General features: G+C 43.0%; 2 protein-coding genes across 4 annotated transcripts; one reads left to right on the top strand and one right to left on the bottom strand.

The window, feature by feature from the left end:
* Positions 1-215: 215 nt before the first annotated feature.
* On the bottom strand, positions 216-5675 carry polr2eb (RNA polymerase II, I and III subunit E, b). Its single transcript, XM_060066496.1, has 7 exons — positions 5472-5675; positions 5049-5223; positions 4756-4871; positions 4053-4133; positions 3904-3962; positions 3682-3760; positions 216-582 (listed from the first exon to the last, which is right to left on the bottom strand). The coding sequence occupies exons 1-7, from the start codon at positions 5526-5528 to the stop codon at positions 517-519; spliced, it is 633 nt and encodes a 210-aa protein (XP_059922479.1). The 5' UTR covers positions 5529-5675; the 3' UTR covers positions 216-516.
* Positions 5676-5712: 37 nt separating this feature from the next.
* On the top strand, positions 5713-9923 carry gpx4a (glutathione peroxidase 4a). Of its 3 annotated transcripts, none has more exons than XM_060066494.1 (7): positions 5713-5838; positions 7432-7523; positions 7876-8020; positions 8325-8476; positions 8865-8889; positions 9268-9327; positions 9590-9923. In XM_060066494.1, exons 1-7 carry the CDS (start codon positions 5728-5730, stop codon positions 9620-9622), a joined length of 618 nt encoding a protein of 205 aa, XP_059922477.1. In that variant the 5' UTR covers positions 5713-5727; the 3' UTR covers positions 9623-9923. The 3 variants fall into 3 exon arrangements, with proteins under 3 accessions (XP_059922477.1, XP_059922476.1, XP_059922478.1); XM_060066493.1 differs by having other exon boundaries at positions 5732-5856; XM_060066495.1 differs by lacking the exon at positions 5713-5838 and adding an exon at positions 6682-6841.
* Positions 9924-18963: the final 9040 nt, after the last annotated feature.

Raw genomic sequence — 18963 nt, 5'->3', positions numbered from 1 at the left:
ACGTAGCTCATCAGTCGTACATCTAGGTGGACTTGTGATGGCACTAAAACACCAGATTTATTTTGAAAACGGCTTGTAATTGCTAAGCACACACCTGGTGGTATATTACGGGACCTTTTTAAAACATGTCAGTCTGGTTTTCAGTGTGGGAAGAACTTCTAACTGGTTGGTTGCGTTCAACCTATTCACTGTATCTTTAAAGAAATGGCGGCAAATTTAAAGAAGCATAATTTTATTAAATTCAGAGGTTTTTTTTTACAAAAATACATACACATAGTAGAAATAACAAAGGGATCTCTGGTCTGCAGAGAAAGCGGGATAAGTCAGGATATGGCCCAGTGCTGACCCTGTGAGGGCTTGGAAACAACCTATTGAAGTATGACCTGAATTTAAACAACGCTTTTGTCGATTGACCTGGGTCCGGAACTTCCACTTCACGGTCATACATTTACTGAACAGCAAACAATACTTGATTCAAATTGTCGCACATTGGGGTCATCCTGCACTTGCAGTCATTCACTGGACCAGTCTGTATGTGATGTAACGCCCAGCGGTCTCACTAGACCTGATGATCTTCACAACCTGAAAAGATACGCATTGAGTTACATGATGCAATTGGAATTTAATGTTTGTGCTGATAAACATGATCAGATGTACTTTATTATAAAATGTAGAAAGATGTTTACTGTAACCGAACACCATGTCCGGGAACATTGACCCATATCAGATATACACAATGTCAACTGACAAAGCCACATTGACCTGCAAACTCCTCAGAGGAAAAAAGGTGACAGTGTCACGGGGGATTTTTTTTTTATTGTAATGTACAAATAACACTAGTCTGAGCGTGACTTAACAAAACTCAGCATAGGCCTACTTTATCAAAAATCAATGTCAAAACATCCTTGAGGCTTATAAAAAATATTTTATTTACAACTGTCACAATTTTTTTATTATTAGAGATACAAAAAACTTATTATTCTGTGAAGTTGATGAATTGTCACTTTTAGGTTTTCTACCCAGTTACCAAAAAAAGAAACACTTGGAATAGTATGCGCTGTGGCAAGCACACGGTTTGCATGTGTTACTTGGAAGGCAAAAAAAATCTAAAATACAAGAAAACACAAAAACCTACATTCAACCAGTGGGGTATGGCCCCTGACTCTCTGAGGAGGTAGGTACCTCCAGGTACCCCCTCCATGCCAGGGCGCCCTGAATTTATGTTTATTAACAGCTCCTCCACCGGGGTCAAGACAATTTGAGGGCCAGATCCAGTCTGCCGACTGTCGGCCTTTTCACAATTGGCTTAAAAAAATTGCTTATTTAAATTTATACCAATACGATGGTGGGAAAAGCTTACCAGTTTGTATGTTTTTTATACTTCATTTTTATAGGCCTACTTGATCCGCTGACCGCTTGGAAGCCATCGGAGTACATATTTTTTTAGAAGAAAGGGGTTATGTGGTAGGATCTTTAAGAATGCTTAACTGGGATATTTATATATTCATGGCTCAAATATTAACGATCATGCTTTTGACGTGTAACTAACGCATTTACGCGGTCAGCGATCCGCAGCCAGGCTTTGGTTCTCCGGGTTGCAGAGGCTTTAGCGTTCCCTTTTCTTGTGATAATGTCCGTCTCCTCGTCATAGCTCCCCAGGAGAACCTGAAGTTCCATTTCATTGAAATAAGCGGCCCGTTTCGCCATTTCGATCAGGGTTTCCATGATCCATACATCACGTCTTTTTAGGTTTGGCGGTGACGCGCACAACCCTGTGTTGTGCGCTGTGGAACCGAAAACTCTGGGTTACTGTACGTCCACACCAGGAGCGACCAAAGCGTCAAAGACGCTCTGGTCGCTCACAAAGTTTCGCTGCGAATTTTTCTGTTCGCTTTGGTCGCTCAAGTCGCTCATGACGTACAATTCAATTATGCAGACGCATTTAAAGGAGCCATGCGTTTAGTAGGCCCTACAGACAGCCATATCAAATAGTGAACTCTCCCATACACCTTGGCCATATTGCCGAGACGGTTTTGCTTGTTCGATAAAGTGCTTCGACAACAAGTAGGACAGTGATTCCCCCCAATATAAAAAAAATCCTAAAATGTAGGCTAATTACAACCGAGAACAAAAAACCCTGCGTGCTGTAGTTCAAATATGTTTCACTGATCTGGATCTGCACTCATTCGTCGCATTCAAAACAAATAGACACTGGGACACATGGCTAATTTGCATACGTGCACAGGTCTGGTTGGCTCCGCAAGGCAAATAATGGAACATATCTATCTATCTATCTAGGCCTTTCTGTCTATCTATCTATCTATCAACGCGTGTCTAGTTTTCATGTGATGTATTGTGTGTATTATCCAGTCAGACTTGTTCTGTGTGGTATTGTAGGCTACTGTCCTGTGTGGGACGAACCACCTAAATGGATTCCCGACGATTTGTGTCGTTTGGTATTAATAAAGACTTGACTATCTATCTATCTAGACTATTTAATTAAAAAATATTCACCTCAGGCTCCGTGAATAGTGGGGAATAGAGGGATAAAAGACAAGAGATATATCCCTTGTCATTTATCCCTCGTCTTGTCGATTAGTTTGTTTATGTGACGATTTCAAATACTTTTTTGGTTTTGTTTAAAGCATGCTACACGCGATTGGTTGGTTAGATTGGTGGCATGTAGAGCAAATTATAATGATTCCCGCTTAAATACGAACGTTCTAGATGTAGCCTATAAATACTCCCGCTTATCATCACTTGATATCCAAACCACTATGGCGTTTCGATCTCTGAACTGAAAAAGGGTGGGTTCGTACAACACCGGGTGCCCAGTTACAGCCGCGATTAATACTTCAGCCGACATTTTGTTCAGTGAGTGAAAGGTAGGTAGGAACCAAAGTGCCTGCCGATGTTCCCTGGGATCCACGCAAGCGAAGAGCGTCTACATTCCGATTGGCTGTCAGTGTTTGGTCGCTGAAGCGAATAATAGTCATTTGCATAAAGTTAAAAAGTTTTCAACTTCTTTTTGACGCTCTGGTCGCTCAACTTTGGCCGCTGGTAGCGTTGGTCGCTTTGGTCGCTCTTGCCCATAGAAAGTGAATGACTTCCGGCGATTTGGTCGCTCAATTCGCTTCTGGTGTGGACGGACAGTTAGTCGGCACTGGTTAAATCAACCTAGAGTTCAGCGTTAACTCAGTGTTTGTTAAACCTCCGTTCGTGGAACACCCCTCAAGACGAGTGTTTCGCAAGCTCTCTTGCGTTGTTTGGCCGCATGCATGCGCGGTAGCCACGCGACCGCCTCATCCAATGGCGAGCTCAGTTGGCGCTGTGTGCTTCAAGATTCCGATTGGCCCAGAGAAATGTCAATTATAAGAAAGATTCTGAAGCAAGTGCTGAGATTCCGATTGGCCCAGAGAAATGTCAATTATAAGAATGATCCAATAATTGTTCGCAATTAAAAGTGCTTAGCATCATGTAGCAACTCATCCTAGCTATTTTAGTTGTATACAGGGAATGGGTTTAACATAGAAATTGTAAGTGCTTGGCCCTTGTTTCTATGAACACCCTCACTGTATCGACAGCAATATTATGTTTGTTTCTTCTGAACAAGTATGTTTGTAAGTTGCTTAGGATAAAAGTGTTTGCTAAACGCCCTCAATGTCAAGGCTGAGGGTTTACCTGTCCTCTCTTCAGACCAAAGTATCGAGCCACTGGGTCCCCACCCTGGATTCTAGGCAGCTGACTCTCTTTCAGTTTGCTGGGATAGAAACGGAGAGGAATGATGAGAAATGTGTGTTGCCTGGTGTCATACATCTTGAGATGACTTGTTCAGTCAACAGCCCTTCCATGCTTGGTTAAGGCAGTTGCCAAGCTGCTCACATCCTATAGAATTATACTCACTATCTTGCCAGTAGTTCAACCACTTCCTCCTTCGTCATCACGATATGTTCAGGAACGAGCTGCAGGCAGATATGATACGCACACACATCAATCACAATAGTCATTTCAGTACATATGAGCTACACCGGTCTTTGTTTTAAAGATAATACCTCGTGTTCTGTGATGTTAATGAGCAGCTCCTGCTGTAGAAACTGTTCCAGAATGTACTTTGGTGCCATGTCAACTAGAGACTGTAAAAGATAAGCATGAGCACAACATTAGAAATGTAGAGGTTAGGGCTGAGCAATCATTCAGTATTATTGTACATCTCTTGGAATGATATTGTATCGTCATGAAATTAAGATAGACTTATCGTGATGCCCAGTTTTATAATTAAAACGATTGAACATGAGAACCATGCCCTTTAAATGATCAAATGTGAGGTCTGAAATGTTAGTTTGGCGCAGAAACGAGTTCCAGTCTAATAACATTCTCAACATTTCCATGTACTTTAAGATAATGACAATCAGTTAAAACGGTTAAGAATGTAATTTTTAAATTTGTAAGCATATTGTAATATTTATCGATATTGTGTAAAATTCACCTTATTTATCGCTATCATTTCGATTTGACCCAGCCCTATTGGGGTCATCACACGACTCACTTTCATATTGGTTTAATTTGTAACATACAAAGTCATACTAACACAAATAAATTAGCGTAACCCTTTGTGTGCTCAAGCGTAACCCTTGAGCACACAAATATAATAATAGCATCACTACCGTTTGCATATACGATTTTGTTATCTTTAAAAATCGGTGGGACTACATTCCATTATGACGGAAATGTAAACGGCGCAACTGAAGGTTTCACCTGTTTGGCCGAAGGGGTCATTCCCATCTGAACCACGATGATGGCCCGGGTGATGTTCTCCTCCTGCATCCTCTGACAGTACATCTTGATGGTCTTGATTCCGACTTTGGGCTCCTCTAATCAATGGGGAGAAAGCGTGCTCGAACTCATTTCAGAAAAGGAACGACAAACACCAGCCTCAAAAGAACATGGATACATTATATTAAATCAAACAGATGACCTATTGGCACTACTGCCTGTTTTACCATCTGTATGTTCTGTACACGGGCTCCAAGGGTTCCACATAAACTTACCGGGGAAGAAAACAAACATCTGATCCGTGGGGTCGTCGTTGTGGGCTACGAGCACCGTCAGGTCCGTCCGCCTGGGACGACCCTCACTAGGTTTGTCACCGAATTGACTCTTAAACTCATCCAGCGTCTGGTCCAACTCATCCTGGGTCACCAGATAACCTCGGTCATGGCAAAGCTGCAAGGAGGAAAACCAGCTGGTGAATTAGTGGTATAGATAATAAAAATCGTTCAACAGGGTAGACCTGAGTCAGTGAAACGATATATTAACAATACCCTGGCTCATTTGAACATCTTTATTATGGCATAAATCAAATGGAATGATGCCATCACAGTCGATTCGGAGTCAGACTCGGAACACAACAGAGACAGCTAGCTCTGGATTGCTTCAGGAAGCGAAACATATATAGACTGTCTATAACCCACCTGCATGATGGTTTTTCGAATCTTCCATAACCTGTAGGTTTCCTCTTCATCATCCATTGCTGGGGGTTGTGCTTTTCGTCGTCGTCTACGCTAAATTGTGGTGTATTTCGAGCTGCTGCTCTGTGTTGTTCGGTATGTGCGCCGCACGTTTCGCTGACCGACGCGGTTTGATGACGTGATTTGGACGCTTGATGCAATGGGGCGTGGCTAACAGATTTGCCCCCGGTCGATTCCTAATAGGTCCATTGCCGAATCAATGATCGCGTTTGTTTCCACAATGGCATGGGCCTGTAAAAAAATGAGTCCACGTATTCAAATATCGTTATTTGGGATCTTGGCGAGCAGCGGGCTGTTTCTCTTGGCGATGGTATTGTACTCATTTTTGGTAACGAAATTTACTGTAACAATAATATTAGCCTTGTGTGTTTGGGTATATGTGTGTTTGTGTATATGTGTGTGTGTGTGTGTGTGTGTGTGTGTGTGTGTGTGTGTGTGTGTGTGTGTGTGTGTGTGTGTGTGTGTGTGTGTGTGTGTGTGTGTTGCTATTGAGAATTTGTTACACAACAGCAAATACAAGTAGTCTCCTGCATCTTCACAGTATCACAGAGAATGCATTACAACCCAATGTTGTACCATGGTTGTATCGCGTCGCACGGATCAATAACTATTCATCATACGCCGACAAGCGGTTTGAGTCCATCGATGAGTGATATTAGGCTCAGTGGCCAGCTTCACCTTATGTATGGACTTCAAGTTCTGAGTAATCAACCGTACTGGTGATTATCTTGCTCGCCTGTGTAGTACGCATGTGATGCACTGTGAAAAAAAGTTATATTCTTGCTGAATGTGTTCAGTTGGCTGAAATGGTCAGCCGTGGTGTCCTCTTGGACCTTCCTGTACCACACGAAGGGCCTGCACTCAGAAGCATGAATCCTCTATAAACCCGTGTTGTTGTATAATTTTGTTGTGTAAGTCCTGCTGCTTCGCATATTACGAGGCGATGAGGTGACAAAACAACCTTTGCCCTGACTGCGTGGAACATACCTATAATAGGATTGAAGGGCCAGACTTGTTTTTATTACAAAATGAGGCTCGTACCATTGTGGCCTTATGTGAAAATCCTCAAATACATGAGTCAGCAGAAAACTGGATTAGATCATCAGAGCCTATCGCCACCAGGCATGAACCATCGCCCTTTGCTCCGAGCCGTGGATTTATAACGGACCTCACCTCGGTCCAGGCACAGTCGCTCAGTGGTGGATGCTGCTGACGCCTGCATGGGAATCTAGAGTCGCTTGTGTCTTGGACCGTACTGAAAGACAGTCATGCGTCCGCTAGGGCCAGCTGTCCTCTTTTCTGTCCTACTGCTGGTAAGACAACCTATTCGAGCTATCGGACAAGCCATTGTAGGAAGGTGTACTTTTAGATATTAAGCACTATGGAGATTTATTATTGAGACTGTTTTGTTTTTGAACAGTTGTTATTAGGGTTACTTGGTCAGTGAGTCCCAGTGTGTGTTTGTGTTATGCTCGCTTTCTCTATCTCTGATCTGACGGTTGGTAATAATTTGGTTCTGTGAAATAAGCAAGCTCTTGAATCAATGGCATCAAAGGCAGTATGACACGGATGGTTGATTATTACTAATTAAGTTACATGATGGTACATTACATGGCACAAATCCCAACAGTATGGTTGACATAAAAAAAATGCAGCATTCTTCATGATGTCCTTTGACAATTTGGTGTTCATGGATTTGTAATGGATGTTGGTTATGGTTGGTCTCGGATCTGGGTCTCAGGTTAGCCTTGCAAAAAGAGCCAGTTCTTACTTTGGATAGAATCGACCGGGTTCTCACACGGTTGGCCACTGTGCATGTCGGGAGGGACACTCTCATGTCCTCTTTAACCCAGCCATATTTGTTCTTGTTCTGCTAAATGGATGACTTTGTTCTCTCTTACAGGCTGCAGCACAGGATCCGCAAACAGCCACCTCTATTTATGACTTCTCAGCCACGGACATCGATGGAAACGTGGTGTCCCTGGAAAAGTACAGGTGAGGCTACCGCAGGTGCAAACTCGCGTCCTGCGATGCGGTGGTCACCTCTCTAACCAGTGATTGTCCTTTGTTCAGAGTTGGGTTTACTATCGTGATCCTAATCTATACACACACACACACACACACACACACACACACACACACACACACACACACACACACACACACACACACACACACACACACACACACACACACACACACACACACATAATTATGCAAATTAAAACAGAAGGACATTCAAAGCTTGAGAGGGCAGGTGATAGTCAGAAGCCGACATGTTTGACCAGTTGTGTGTACTGTACATGCAGTCATTTATAACACTTCTGTCTTTTTGTTGTGTTTCCAGGGGGGAAGTTGTGATCATCACCAACGTTGCCTCTAAATGAGGCAAGACCCCGGTGAACTACTCTCAGTTTGCGGAGATGCACGCCAAGTACTCTGAGAGAGGTTTACGCATCCTGGCCTTCCCCTCCAACCAGTTTGCAAACCAGGTAGACCCCCTCTGACGCACTCATTGTATGTTGTACGTCCTTGCACTTAGAAATAGCACTTGTGCTATTGTGTGTTGTTGAGTACTAATCAATAGATAGAAAATCCCTAAAGTGCAAATCTAATCATCGTCCTAGTCCTATTGTCTATGCAGTGACGAAGCTTATCTGCTTTGCCCCTTTTATAAGTTCCGAGGTTAGGGTGTCGTCTGTGACTCCCTTTGAGTCCAACTGTGGTTAAGGGGCTAGTACAAAACACAAGTGACTCGACCCCTCTCATTAACGCCAACTCTCCCTGGGCCTGAAGGAACCCGGCACGGAGACGCAGATCAAAGCGTTTGCGGCGTCCTACAACGCCCGCTTCGACATGTTCAGCAAGATCAACGTGAACGGGGCCAACGCCCACCCCCTGTGGAAGTGGCTGAAGGAGCAGCCAAACGGTCGTGGCTTCTTTGGGAGGTGAGCGGAGGGCGGGGGGCGGAGGAGGGGAACGTGGGCGATGCAGACATTAAAGGTCACGCGTTACACCACCAGGTGTGAGCTGTTTTGGAAATCGGCCTCTTCTGACGTCACAAGTGGGCACGTCCACCTGGATGTACGTCGGAGGGATGAGCAACGTTTGCTCGTCCACTGGGCAGGCTGGTAGACTGATCTATTGGCACACGTCTTGGTGGACACGCCCACTTGTGATGTCCGAAGAGGCCAATCATACTCACACCTGGTGGCATAATATGTCACCTTTAACCGTACATTTTTTTATTTTTTTATTATATATTTTCTGTAACATTTGAAGCACTTGATATTGCCTCTATGGGATTCTAAACATGGCTTTGTTTCCCATCTGTAGCCGCATCAAATGGAACTTCACCAAGGTAATTTTATTGTGTTTTGTGTCTTGTTTTTAGTGTGAAATTTTGTGTTTTTGTTGTTTTTAATGTGAAACTTTAAATGTTTGTATGCTGCCTTCTTGGCCAGGACTCTCTTGAAAAAGAGATTTTGAATCTCAATGAGAATATTCCTGGAAAAATAAAGGTTAATAAAAAAAAATAAAAAAAAAATTAAATAATTCTTAACTGTTCTCCACAGCATCCCTGTAAAAACACCCATAGCTCGTTTGGCGTGTCCAGAGTGTATTTGGTGTATATGTTACCACAAACAACCCAGCACCTAAACTGGTGTCAACTCACACACACAAGTTGTGTGTGAATCCACATCGTTACCTCTCGACCCTCATTCTATCCCTTCCTTAGTTCCTGATCAACCGAGAGGGCCAGGTGATGAAGAGATACGGACCCTTGGATGATCCCAGCGTGAGTAGAAGACAGGCCCGGCCCACTTTGAGCACTTTTTTATTATCTATAATGTTAAATTCATATTCTTGTAGTTGGGCGTCCATTCATCCATGTTTTTCCGACTTGGAAGCTGAAACCTACTTAGGTCGGAGGTGACGCGTTTCACATTCCGAATTTCCACCTCCGAATTAAAAAACGCAGCATTACTGTAACGAAAGGGATATATCGTTTCTCTCTTCTTCTGACAAATGTACTTGTAAATGTCTTGCTCGCCTTTCAGGTGGTGGAGAGGGATCTTCCCCTGTATCTGTAACGATGTGATGACCGACCCGGGGCCCAGCTTCCGGCGGGACCCTCCATAGCCCCCCCCCCCCTCCCCTGCCCCTCCGAGTGCTGGTGGAGTAGAGCTGGGATCCGCTCAGACTAGTGACGGTGCGTCTCAAAAGCCGCTCAGCGGGAAGGACAAACCTGATGGAAACGGCGTGCAAACCTTCTGGGCGGACCCAGATGCTTTACCCTGTTGGTGCTTTCGGTTCAGAGAAACCCTAACCCTAACCCAAACTGTATCTGGCAACTCGTACAAATATTTCAAAAATAAAACAATTCTAATCCTGTTTGTGTGTTGGTTAAATCTTGTTTGAATATCTTGCTAATTTGGTCCCGCAAGAACGGTCTGCAGGCTTTGTCAATTTCATGTCATTGTTCATTTAACCAACAATGATCTCGCCCCACTGCACTTTTTTAGCCATATGATATCAGTAGAGTCTGCCAAGCCTCTACCTGCGCATCTGGCGTCCATACCTCTCATTTCCACAGGGGGAGCCAAAACCCCATCTAAACACAAGTAATCCAATGGCGTGCTTAAAGGGGACCTATTATGCTTTTTCGACTTTTATGACCTATAAACGTTGTTATAATGATTGATAGTCATGTTTAACCATACTAAAGTGTCTAATAATGACGTACATGCATTTCAACGTATTCCCTGCTGACAGTCTGGGGTGGCTGTGCAGAGCGCTAAACACTTGGGACAATGTTTGCATTCACTTGTTCACATTTCCGGGAAAACATCTACGTAGAGGCACTCCTGCCGCGCCCCCCATATGCCTGGTCTAATCTGCCCGCGCGCGCGCTTCAAGGAAGGTAACCAATCACAACGGAGTTGGGTTGGCAGGAGGGGGGCGAGGGGGCGGAGAAGGACGAAACCGAGCGTTGACAGAATGCTGAAAGCGCCCAGATGAGAGGAAGAGTTTCCCGAAAGTCCCCTTTAAGCTTTACGTAACACTGTTGTTTTTTATTGGTCTTCATGAAAAAAAACATAAGGGGTAACACTGTTGTTTTTTATTGGTCGTCATGAAAAGAACTAAAGGGGTAACACTGTTGTTTTTCATTGGTCGTCATGGAAAAAAAACATAAGGGGTAACACTCGTTTTTTATCAGTCGTCATTGATGATTGATTATTGTGTATTTTCATCGCCTCAGTGGTGCAGTGGTGTGCACTCTGCCTAACCCACTGGAGACTGCGGCTCAATTTCTGTGGAAATCACAATATCTTTAATTTTAAACGTAATGCTATCATGTCATATATAACCACAGACATATTTAAATTATAAATCTCAGTGGGAAGTGGAGAGAGCTGTGACGGACTTAACCCCCTGGAGACCGGGGTTCAAGTCCGGTTGATGTCATCTGTTGGAAGACTCTCATCTCTATTTCATGCGAATGATAAAGTGTAGTATAACCATTGTGTTGACTTTATTCTGTGTCTTTATGGTGCATTGATAAGTTCGGAGGTTAACACTCTAAAAAGCTCAGGTTCGGATCCCCGAAAAAATGTCGACAGGGCTACTACTGTCGTTTTTTATTGGTCAACATGGAAAAAATATGAGGGGTAACTGTCGTTTTTTATCAGCCGTCATGAAAAAAACATAAGGGATAACACTGTTGTTTTTCATTGGTCGTCATGAAAAAAAACATAATGGGGTAACACTGTTGTTTTTCTTTGGTCGTCATGAAAAAAACCACAAGGGGTAACACTGTTGTTTTTTATTGGTCGTCATGAAAAAAAACATAAGGGGTGACACTGTCGTTTTTAATGGTCGTCATGAAAAAAAACATAAGGGGTAACACTGTCGTTTTTTATTGGTCGTCATGAAAAAAAACATAAGGGGTAACACTGTTGTTTTTTATTGGTCGTCATGAAAAACAACATAAGGGGTAACACTGTCGTTTTCATTGGTCGTCATGAAAAAAAACATAGGGGGTAGCACCGTGGTTTTTCTTTGGTCGTCATGAAAAAAACCACAAGGGGTAACACTGTCGTTTTTTATTGGTCGTCATGAAAAAAAACATAAGGGGTAACACTGTCGTTTTTAATGGTCGTCATGAAAAAAAACATAAGGGGTAACACTGTCGTTTTTCATTGGTCGTCATGAAAAAAAACATAAGGGGTAACACTGTTGTTTTTTATTGGTCGTCATGAAAAAAAACATAAGGGGTAACACTGTTGTTTTTTATTGGTCGTCATGAAAAACAACAGAAGGGGTAACACTGTCGTTTTCATTGGTCGTCATGAAAAAAAACATAGGGGGTAGCACTGTGGTTTTTCTTTGGTCGTCATGAAAAAAACCACAAGGGGTAACACTGTCGTTTTTTATTGGTCGTCATGAAAAACAACATAAGGGGTAACACTGTCGTTTTTAATGGTCGTCATGAAAAAAAACATAAGGGGTAACACTGTCGTTTTTTATTGGTCGTCATGAAAAAAAACCTAAGGGGTAACACTGTTGTTTTTTATTGGTCGTCATGAAAAAAAACATAAGGGGTAACACTGTTGTTTTTTATTGGTCATCATGAAAAACAACATAAGGGGTAACACTGTCGTTTTCATTGGTCGTCATGAAAAAAAACATAGGGGGTAGCACTGTGGTTTTTCTTTGGTCGTCATGAAAAAAACCACAAGGGGTAACACTGTCGTTTTTTATTGGTCGTCATGAAAAAAAACATAAGGGGTAACACTGTCATTTTTAATGGTCGTCATGAAAAAAAACATAAGGGGTAACACTGTCGGTTTTCATTGGTCGTCATGAAAAAAAACACAAGGGGTAACACTGTTGTTTTTTATTGGTCGTCATAAAAAAAAAACATAAGGGGTAACTGTCAGGGTGTGTGTGTTTCCCTGTAGTTTCCCTCCTGTGTTGATTACTGTTCCCTCCCCTAATGTGTCTCAGCTGTTCCTCGTTGTGTTTGTTATTTAAGCCCTCGTCTTTCCTTTGTTCCTTGTGCTGTCATTGTGGTTTGCTGTGGTTAGTTGTGGTTGTTAGTCCTGCGTGTTCCGTGTTCCCTGTCGTCTCTCGAGTTCCTTGTTCCCTCTCGAGTTCCCTGTTGTCTCCCGAGTTCCCTGATTCCTGTGCCTTAGCCTTTAGGTGAAAATAAAGTGCCGTTTTCCTGAAACCGTCTGCGTCTGGGTCCTACCTGCCTGCCTGCACCCGCAGCTCCTTTAACAGAATGACAGCACCAACAATGGACCCAGCGGACGATCAGGTTAGCCGTGAGTGGGAGGATTTATTTATTATGAAGGCAATGGATTTTTGGGAGGGTTTGGGGTACCACCCGGTTCCTCCTGGCACTCCAGCTCCCGCACGGACTCCGGTCCCCGAGCCCTGTCCGGTTCCTGAGCCCACTCCTAGCCTTCCAGAGGGGGACCGGCCTCTTCGCCTGCTTGAGGTGGTCCGCCCTCCGCTCCTGCCTGAGGGGGCCCGCCCCCTGCTCCTTCCAGAGGGGGTCCGCCCTCCAGACCGTCCAGGGGAGGCACGCCCTCCGCTCCTGCCTGTGGGGGCCCTCCTCCACTCCTTCCTGAGAGGGGTTCCCCTTCAAGGCCTTCCACCAGAGGGGACCCGCCCTCTGCCTGGCCTTCCACCAGAGGGGACCCGCCCTCTGCCTGGCCTTCCACCAGAGGGGACCCGCCCTCTGCCTGGCCTTCCACCAGAGGGGACCCGCCCTCTGCCTGGCCTTCCACCAGAGGGGACCCGCCCTCTACCTGGCCTTCCTCCTGAGGGGACCCGCCCTCTACCTGGCCTGCCTCCTGAGGGGACCCGCCCTCTACCTGGCCTTCCTCCTGAGGGGACCCGCCCTCTACCTGGCCTGTCTCCTGAGGGGACCCGCCCTCTACCTGGCCTGCCTCCTGAGGGGACCCGCCCTCTACATGGCCTTCCTCTTGAGGGGACCCGCCCTCTACCTCGCCTTCCTCTTGAGGGGACCCGCCCTCTACCTCGCCTTCGCCGGCCTCCTGAAGGGTTCCGCCTTCACCGCTGCCGGCCTTCTGAGGGGGTTCTTTGCCACTGCAGGTCTCATGAGGGACTGAGCCCTCATCGTCTTTGCCGCCGGCCTCCGGAAGGGTTCCGCCTTCACTCTGCCTCTGCTTGCCCCCCAGGCCGTCCGCCTGAGGCTCCCTGCCATGCCCTGGGGCAGTTTTCTGGCCGCCCGCCTGACGTCCCTCGGCTCTGCCGTAGTCCATTTATTTTTGATTCCCCCCTCCTGGCGCCCCTCCACCCACCCGTTTTGGGTTTGACTTTCGTTGTTTTTTTGCTTGTCGTGGGTCGCCTGGGAGTCGACCCTTAAGGGGGGGGTACTGTCAGGGTGTGTGTGTTTCCCTGTAGTTTCCCTCCTGTGTTGATTACTGTTCCCTCCACTAATGTGTCTCAGCTGTTCCTCGTTGTGTTTGTTATTTAAGCCCTCGTCTTTCCTTTGTTCCTTGTGCTGTCGTTGTGGTTGTTAGTCCTGCGTGTTCCGTGTTCCCTGTCGTCTCCCGAGTTCCTTGTTCCCTCTCGAGTTCCCTGTTGTCTCCCGAGTTCCCTGATTCCTGTGCCTTAGCCTTTAGGCGAGAATAAAGTGCAGTTTTCCTGAAACCGTCTGCGTCTGGGTCCTACCTGCCTGTACCCGCAGCTCTTTAACAGCAACACTGTCGTTTTTCATTGGTCGTCATGAAAAAAAACACAAGGGGTAACACTGTCGTTTTTCATTGGTCGTCATGAAAAAAAACATAAGGGGTAACACTTTTTTATTGGTAGTCATAAAAAATAACATAAGGGGTAACACTGTCGTTTTTCATTGGTCGTCATGAAAAAAAACATAAGGGGTAACACTGTTTTTTATTGGTCGTCATGAAAAAAACCACAAGGGGTAACACTGTCGTTTTTAATGGTCGTCATGAAAAAAAACATAAGGGGTAAAACTGTTTTTTATTGGTCGTCATGAAAAAAAACATAAGGGGTAACACTGTCGTTTTCATTGGTCATCATGAAAAAAAACATAGGGGGTAGCACTGGTTTTTCTTTAGTCGTCATGAAAAAAACCACAAGGGGTAACACTGTCGTTTTTCATTGGTCGTCAGGAAAAAAAACAAGGTAACACTTTTTATTGGTCGTCATAAAAAAAAACATAAGGGGTAACACTGTCGTTTTTCATTGGTCGGCATGAAAAAAAACATAAGGGGTAATACTGTCGTTTTTCATTGGTCGTCATGAAAAAAAACACAAGGGGTAACACTGTCGTTTTTCATTGGTCGTCATGAAAAAAAACATAAGGGGTAACACTGTTTTTTATTGGTCGTCATAAAAAATAACAAAAGGGGTAACACTGTCGTTTTTCATTGGTCGTCATGAAAAAAAACATAAGGGGTAACACTTTTTTATTGGTCGTCATAAAAAATAACATAAGGGGTAACACTGTCGTTTTTCATTGGTCGTCATGAAAAAAAACATAAGGGGTAACACTGTTTTTTATTGGTCGTCATGAAAAAAACCACAAGGGGTAACACTGTCGTTTTTAATGGTCGTCATGAAAAAAAACATAAGGGGTAAAACTGTTTTTTATTGGTCGTCATGAAAAAAAACATAAGGGGTAACACTGTCGTTTTCATTGGTCATCATGAAAAAAAACATAGGGGGTAGCACTGGTTTTTCTTTAGTCGTCATGAAAAAAACCACAAGGGGTAACACTGTCGTTTTTCATTGGTCGTCAGGAAAAAAAACAAGGTAACACTTTTTATTGGTCGTCATAAAAAAAAACATAAGGGGTAACACTGTCGTTTTTCATTGGTCGTCATGAATAAAAACATAAGGGGTAACACTGTTTTTTATTGGTCGTCATGAAAAAAAACATAAGGGGTAACACTGTTGTTTTTTATTGGTCGTCATGAAAAACAACATAAGGGGTAACACTGTCGTTTTTTATTGGTCGTCATGAAAAAAAATATAAGGGGTAACACTGTTGTTTTTTATTGGTCGTCATGAAAAAAAACATAAGGGGTAACACTGTCGATATTTATCAAATAAAACAGGGGGAAACACTTTTGTTTTTCTTGGGTCGTCATGAAAAAAAACACAAGGGGTAACACTGTCGTTTTTTATTGGTCGTCATGAAAAAAAACCTAAGGGGTGACACTGTCGTTTTTAATGGTCGGCATGAAAAAAAACATAAGGGGTAACACTGTCGTTTTTTATTGGTCGTCATGAAAAAAAACATAAGGGGTAACACTGTCGTTTTCATTGGTCGTCATGAAAAAAAACATAGGGGGTAGCACTGTGGTTTTTCTTTGGTCGTCATGAAAAAAACCACAAGGGGTAACACTGTCGTTTTTTATTGGTCGTCATGAAAAAAAACATAAGGGGTAACACTGTTGTTTTTCATTGGTCGTCATAAAAAAAAACCTAAGGGGTAACACTGTCGTTTTTCATTGGTCGTCATGAAAAAAAACATAGGGGGTAGCACTGTGGTTTTTCTTTGGTCGTCATGAAAAAAACCACAAGGGGTAACACTGTCGTTTTTAATGGTCGTCATGAAAAAAAACATAAGGGGTAACACTGTCGTTTTTCATTGGTCGTCATGAAAAAAAAACATAAGGGGTAACACTGTTGTTTTTTATTGGTCGTCATAAAAATAAACATAAGGGGCAACACCAGCTGTTTTTTATTGGTCGTCATGAAAAGAAGCATAAGGGAAATAATAGAAATACACACATGCATTTTAATGTCATGTATATTCTCTTTATTGATGATTGATTATTGTGTATTGTCATCACCTCAGTGGTGCAGTGGAGTGCACTCTGCCTAACCCACTGGAGACCGTGGCTCAATTTCTGTGGAAAACACAATTTCTTTCATTTTAAACGGAATGCAACCATGTCATACATAACGTCAGACATAATTAATTTACAAATCTCAATGGGAAGTGGAGAGAGCTGTGAGCTAACCACCTGGAGACCGGGGTTCAAGTCCGGTTGATGTATACTGTTGGAAGACTCTTATCTCTATTTCATGCGAATTATAAAGTCAAGTATAACCTTTGCGATGATTTTTACCGGTGTCTTGATGGTGCATTGTTAAGTTCGGAGGTTAACACTCTAAACAGCTCATGTTCGGATCTCCGCAAAAACGTAGCCAGGGGTGCCACTGTCGGTATTTATTGGTCAACATGGAAAAAACATGAAGGGTAACTGTCGTTTTTTATCGGCCGTCATGAAATAAATATAAGGGGTAACACTGTCGATGTTTATCAAATAAAACATAGGGGGTAACACTGTCGTTTTTATTGGTCGTCATGAAAAAAAACATAAGGGGTAACACTGTCGTTTTACATTGGTCGTCATGAAAAAAAACATAAGGGGTAACACTGTTGTTTTTTATTGGTCGTCATGAAAAAAAACATAAGGGGTAACACTGTCGATATTTATCAAATAAAACAGGGGGTAACACTTTTGTTTTTCTTGGGTCGTCATGAAAAAAAACACAAGGGGTAACACTGTCGTTTTTATTGGTCGTCATGAAAAAAAACATAGGGGGTAGCACTGTTGTTTTTCTTTGGTCGTCATGAAAAAAACCACAAGAGGTAACACTGTCGTTTTTTATTGGTCGTCATGAAAAAAAACATAAGGGGTAACACTGTCGTTTTTCATTGGTCGTCATGAAAAAAAACATAAGGGGTAACACTGTCGTTTTTTATTGGTCATGAAAAAAAACATAAGGGGTAACACTGTGGTTTTTTATTGGTCGTCATGAAAAACAACATAAGGGGTAACACTGTTGTTTTTCATTGGTCGTCATGAAAAAAAACATAAGGGGTAACACTTGTTTTTATTGGTCGTCATGAAAAAAAACATAAGGGGTAACACTGTTGTTTTTTATTGGTCGTCATGAAAAACACTGTTGTTTTCATTGGTCATCATGAAAAAAAACATAGGGGGTAGCACTGTGGTTTTTCTTTGGTCGTCATGAAAAAAACCACAAGGGGTAACACTGTCGTTTTTTATTGGTCGTCATGAAAAAAAACATAAGGGGCAACACTGTCGTTTTTCATTGGTCGTCATGAAAAAAAACATAAGGGGTAACACTGTTGTTTTTTATTGGTCGTCATAAAAAAAAACATAAGGGGTAACACTGTTGTTTTTCATTGGTCGTCATGAAAAAAAACATAAGGGGTAACACTGTTGTTTTTTATTGGTCGTCATAAAAAAAAACAAAAGGGGTAACACTGTCGTTTTTCATTGGTCGTCATGAAAAAAAACATAAGGGGTAACACTGTTGTTTTTTATTGGTCGTCATGAAAAAAAACATAAGGGGTAACACTGTTGTTTTTTATTGGTCGTCATGAAAAACAACATAAGGGGTAACACTGTCGTTTTTCTTTGGTCGTCATGCCTACTCTACCGGTGTCTTGATGGTGCATTGTTAAGTTCGGAGGTTAACACTCTAAACAGCTCATGTTCGGATCCCCGCAAAAACGTAGCCAGGGGTGCCACTGTCGGTATTTATTGGTCAACATGGAAAAAACATGAAAGGTAACTGTCGTTTTTTATCGGCCGTCATGAAATCAATATAAGGGGTAACACTGTCGATATTTATCAAATAAAACATAGGGGGTAACTAGGGCCCGACCGATTTATCGGCCTGCCGATTTAATCGGCCGATTATAGCCTTTTTGAAAATAATCGGCATCGGCCAAAAAGACGCAGATTACAGAGATTTTTATTTTATTTTTTTTAGAAATGTTATTGCGATTAGTATCCTGCAGATTGCGCTCCTACTCGCCTTGCTAACTAACAACTTTAACTGGAGTAAAAAAGAGGAGATTGAATTTTACCATACAACATGAAAGCACGCTCGCTCAGGCAGCTGCGCGCTCACCTCACCAATGTACACAAGACGCGTTGTTTGAGCATGTTGTGCCTGTTTTTCTTTAGGTCCCAGGCCATGTTAATTTGTTATACTGTAGACTCTAACGGTGAGACCATACTGCTCAGCACGCACGTGTTAGTCACTGCTCACGAGCGCAGCACATTGGGAGTTAGTTATTTATTTTACATTTTACATTACACTCATTTTTGACTGTAAATGTATTCTAAAACACTCAAAGGTTCTGCATTCAATTCACATATTCGTCAAAAGTGTTTAAAGTATATTTAAGGGGTAACACTGTCGTTTTTATCAAATGAAACATAAGGGGTAACACTGTCGTTTTTTTATCGGTCGTCATGAAAAAAACATAAGGGGTAACACTGTTGTTTTTTATTGGTCGTCATGAAAAAAAACATAAGGGGTAACACTGTTTTTTTTTTATTGGTCGTCATGAAAAAAAACATAAGGGGTAACACTGTTG

The sequence above is a fragment of the Gadus macrocephalus genome, chromosome 12 (genome assembly GCF_031168955.1).
Source record: "Gadus macrocephalus chromosome 12, ASM3116895v1".
NCBI lineage: Eukaryota > Metazoa > Chordata > Actinopteri > Gadiformes > Gadidae > Gadus > Gadus macrocephalus.
This window is presented reverse-complemented; position numbering and strand designations above follow the sequence as displayed.

What these genes read in the sequence shown, in the direction of transcription:
- polr2eb (XM_060066496.1), bottom strand. Translation starts at nt 5,528, where the DNA reads ATGGATGATGAAGAGGAAACCTACAGGTTATGGAAGATTCGAAAAACC. An exon ending in TTAACATCACAGAACACGAG is followed by an intron (nt 3,963 to 4,052) that starts GTATTATCTTTA and finishes ATCTGCCTGCAG; the next exon opens with CTCGTTCCTGAACATATCGT. An exon ending in GTTGAACTACTGGCAAGATA is followed by an intron (nt 3,761 to 3,903) that starts GTGAGTATAATT and finishes TTTCTATCCCAG; the next exon opens with CAAACTGAAAGAGAGTCAGC.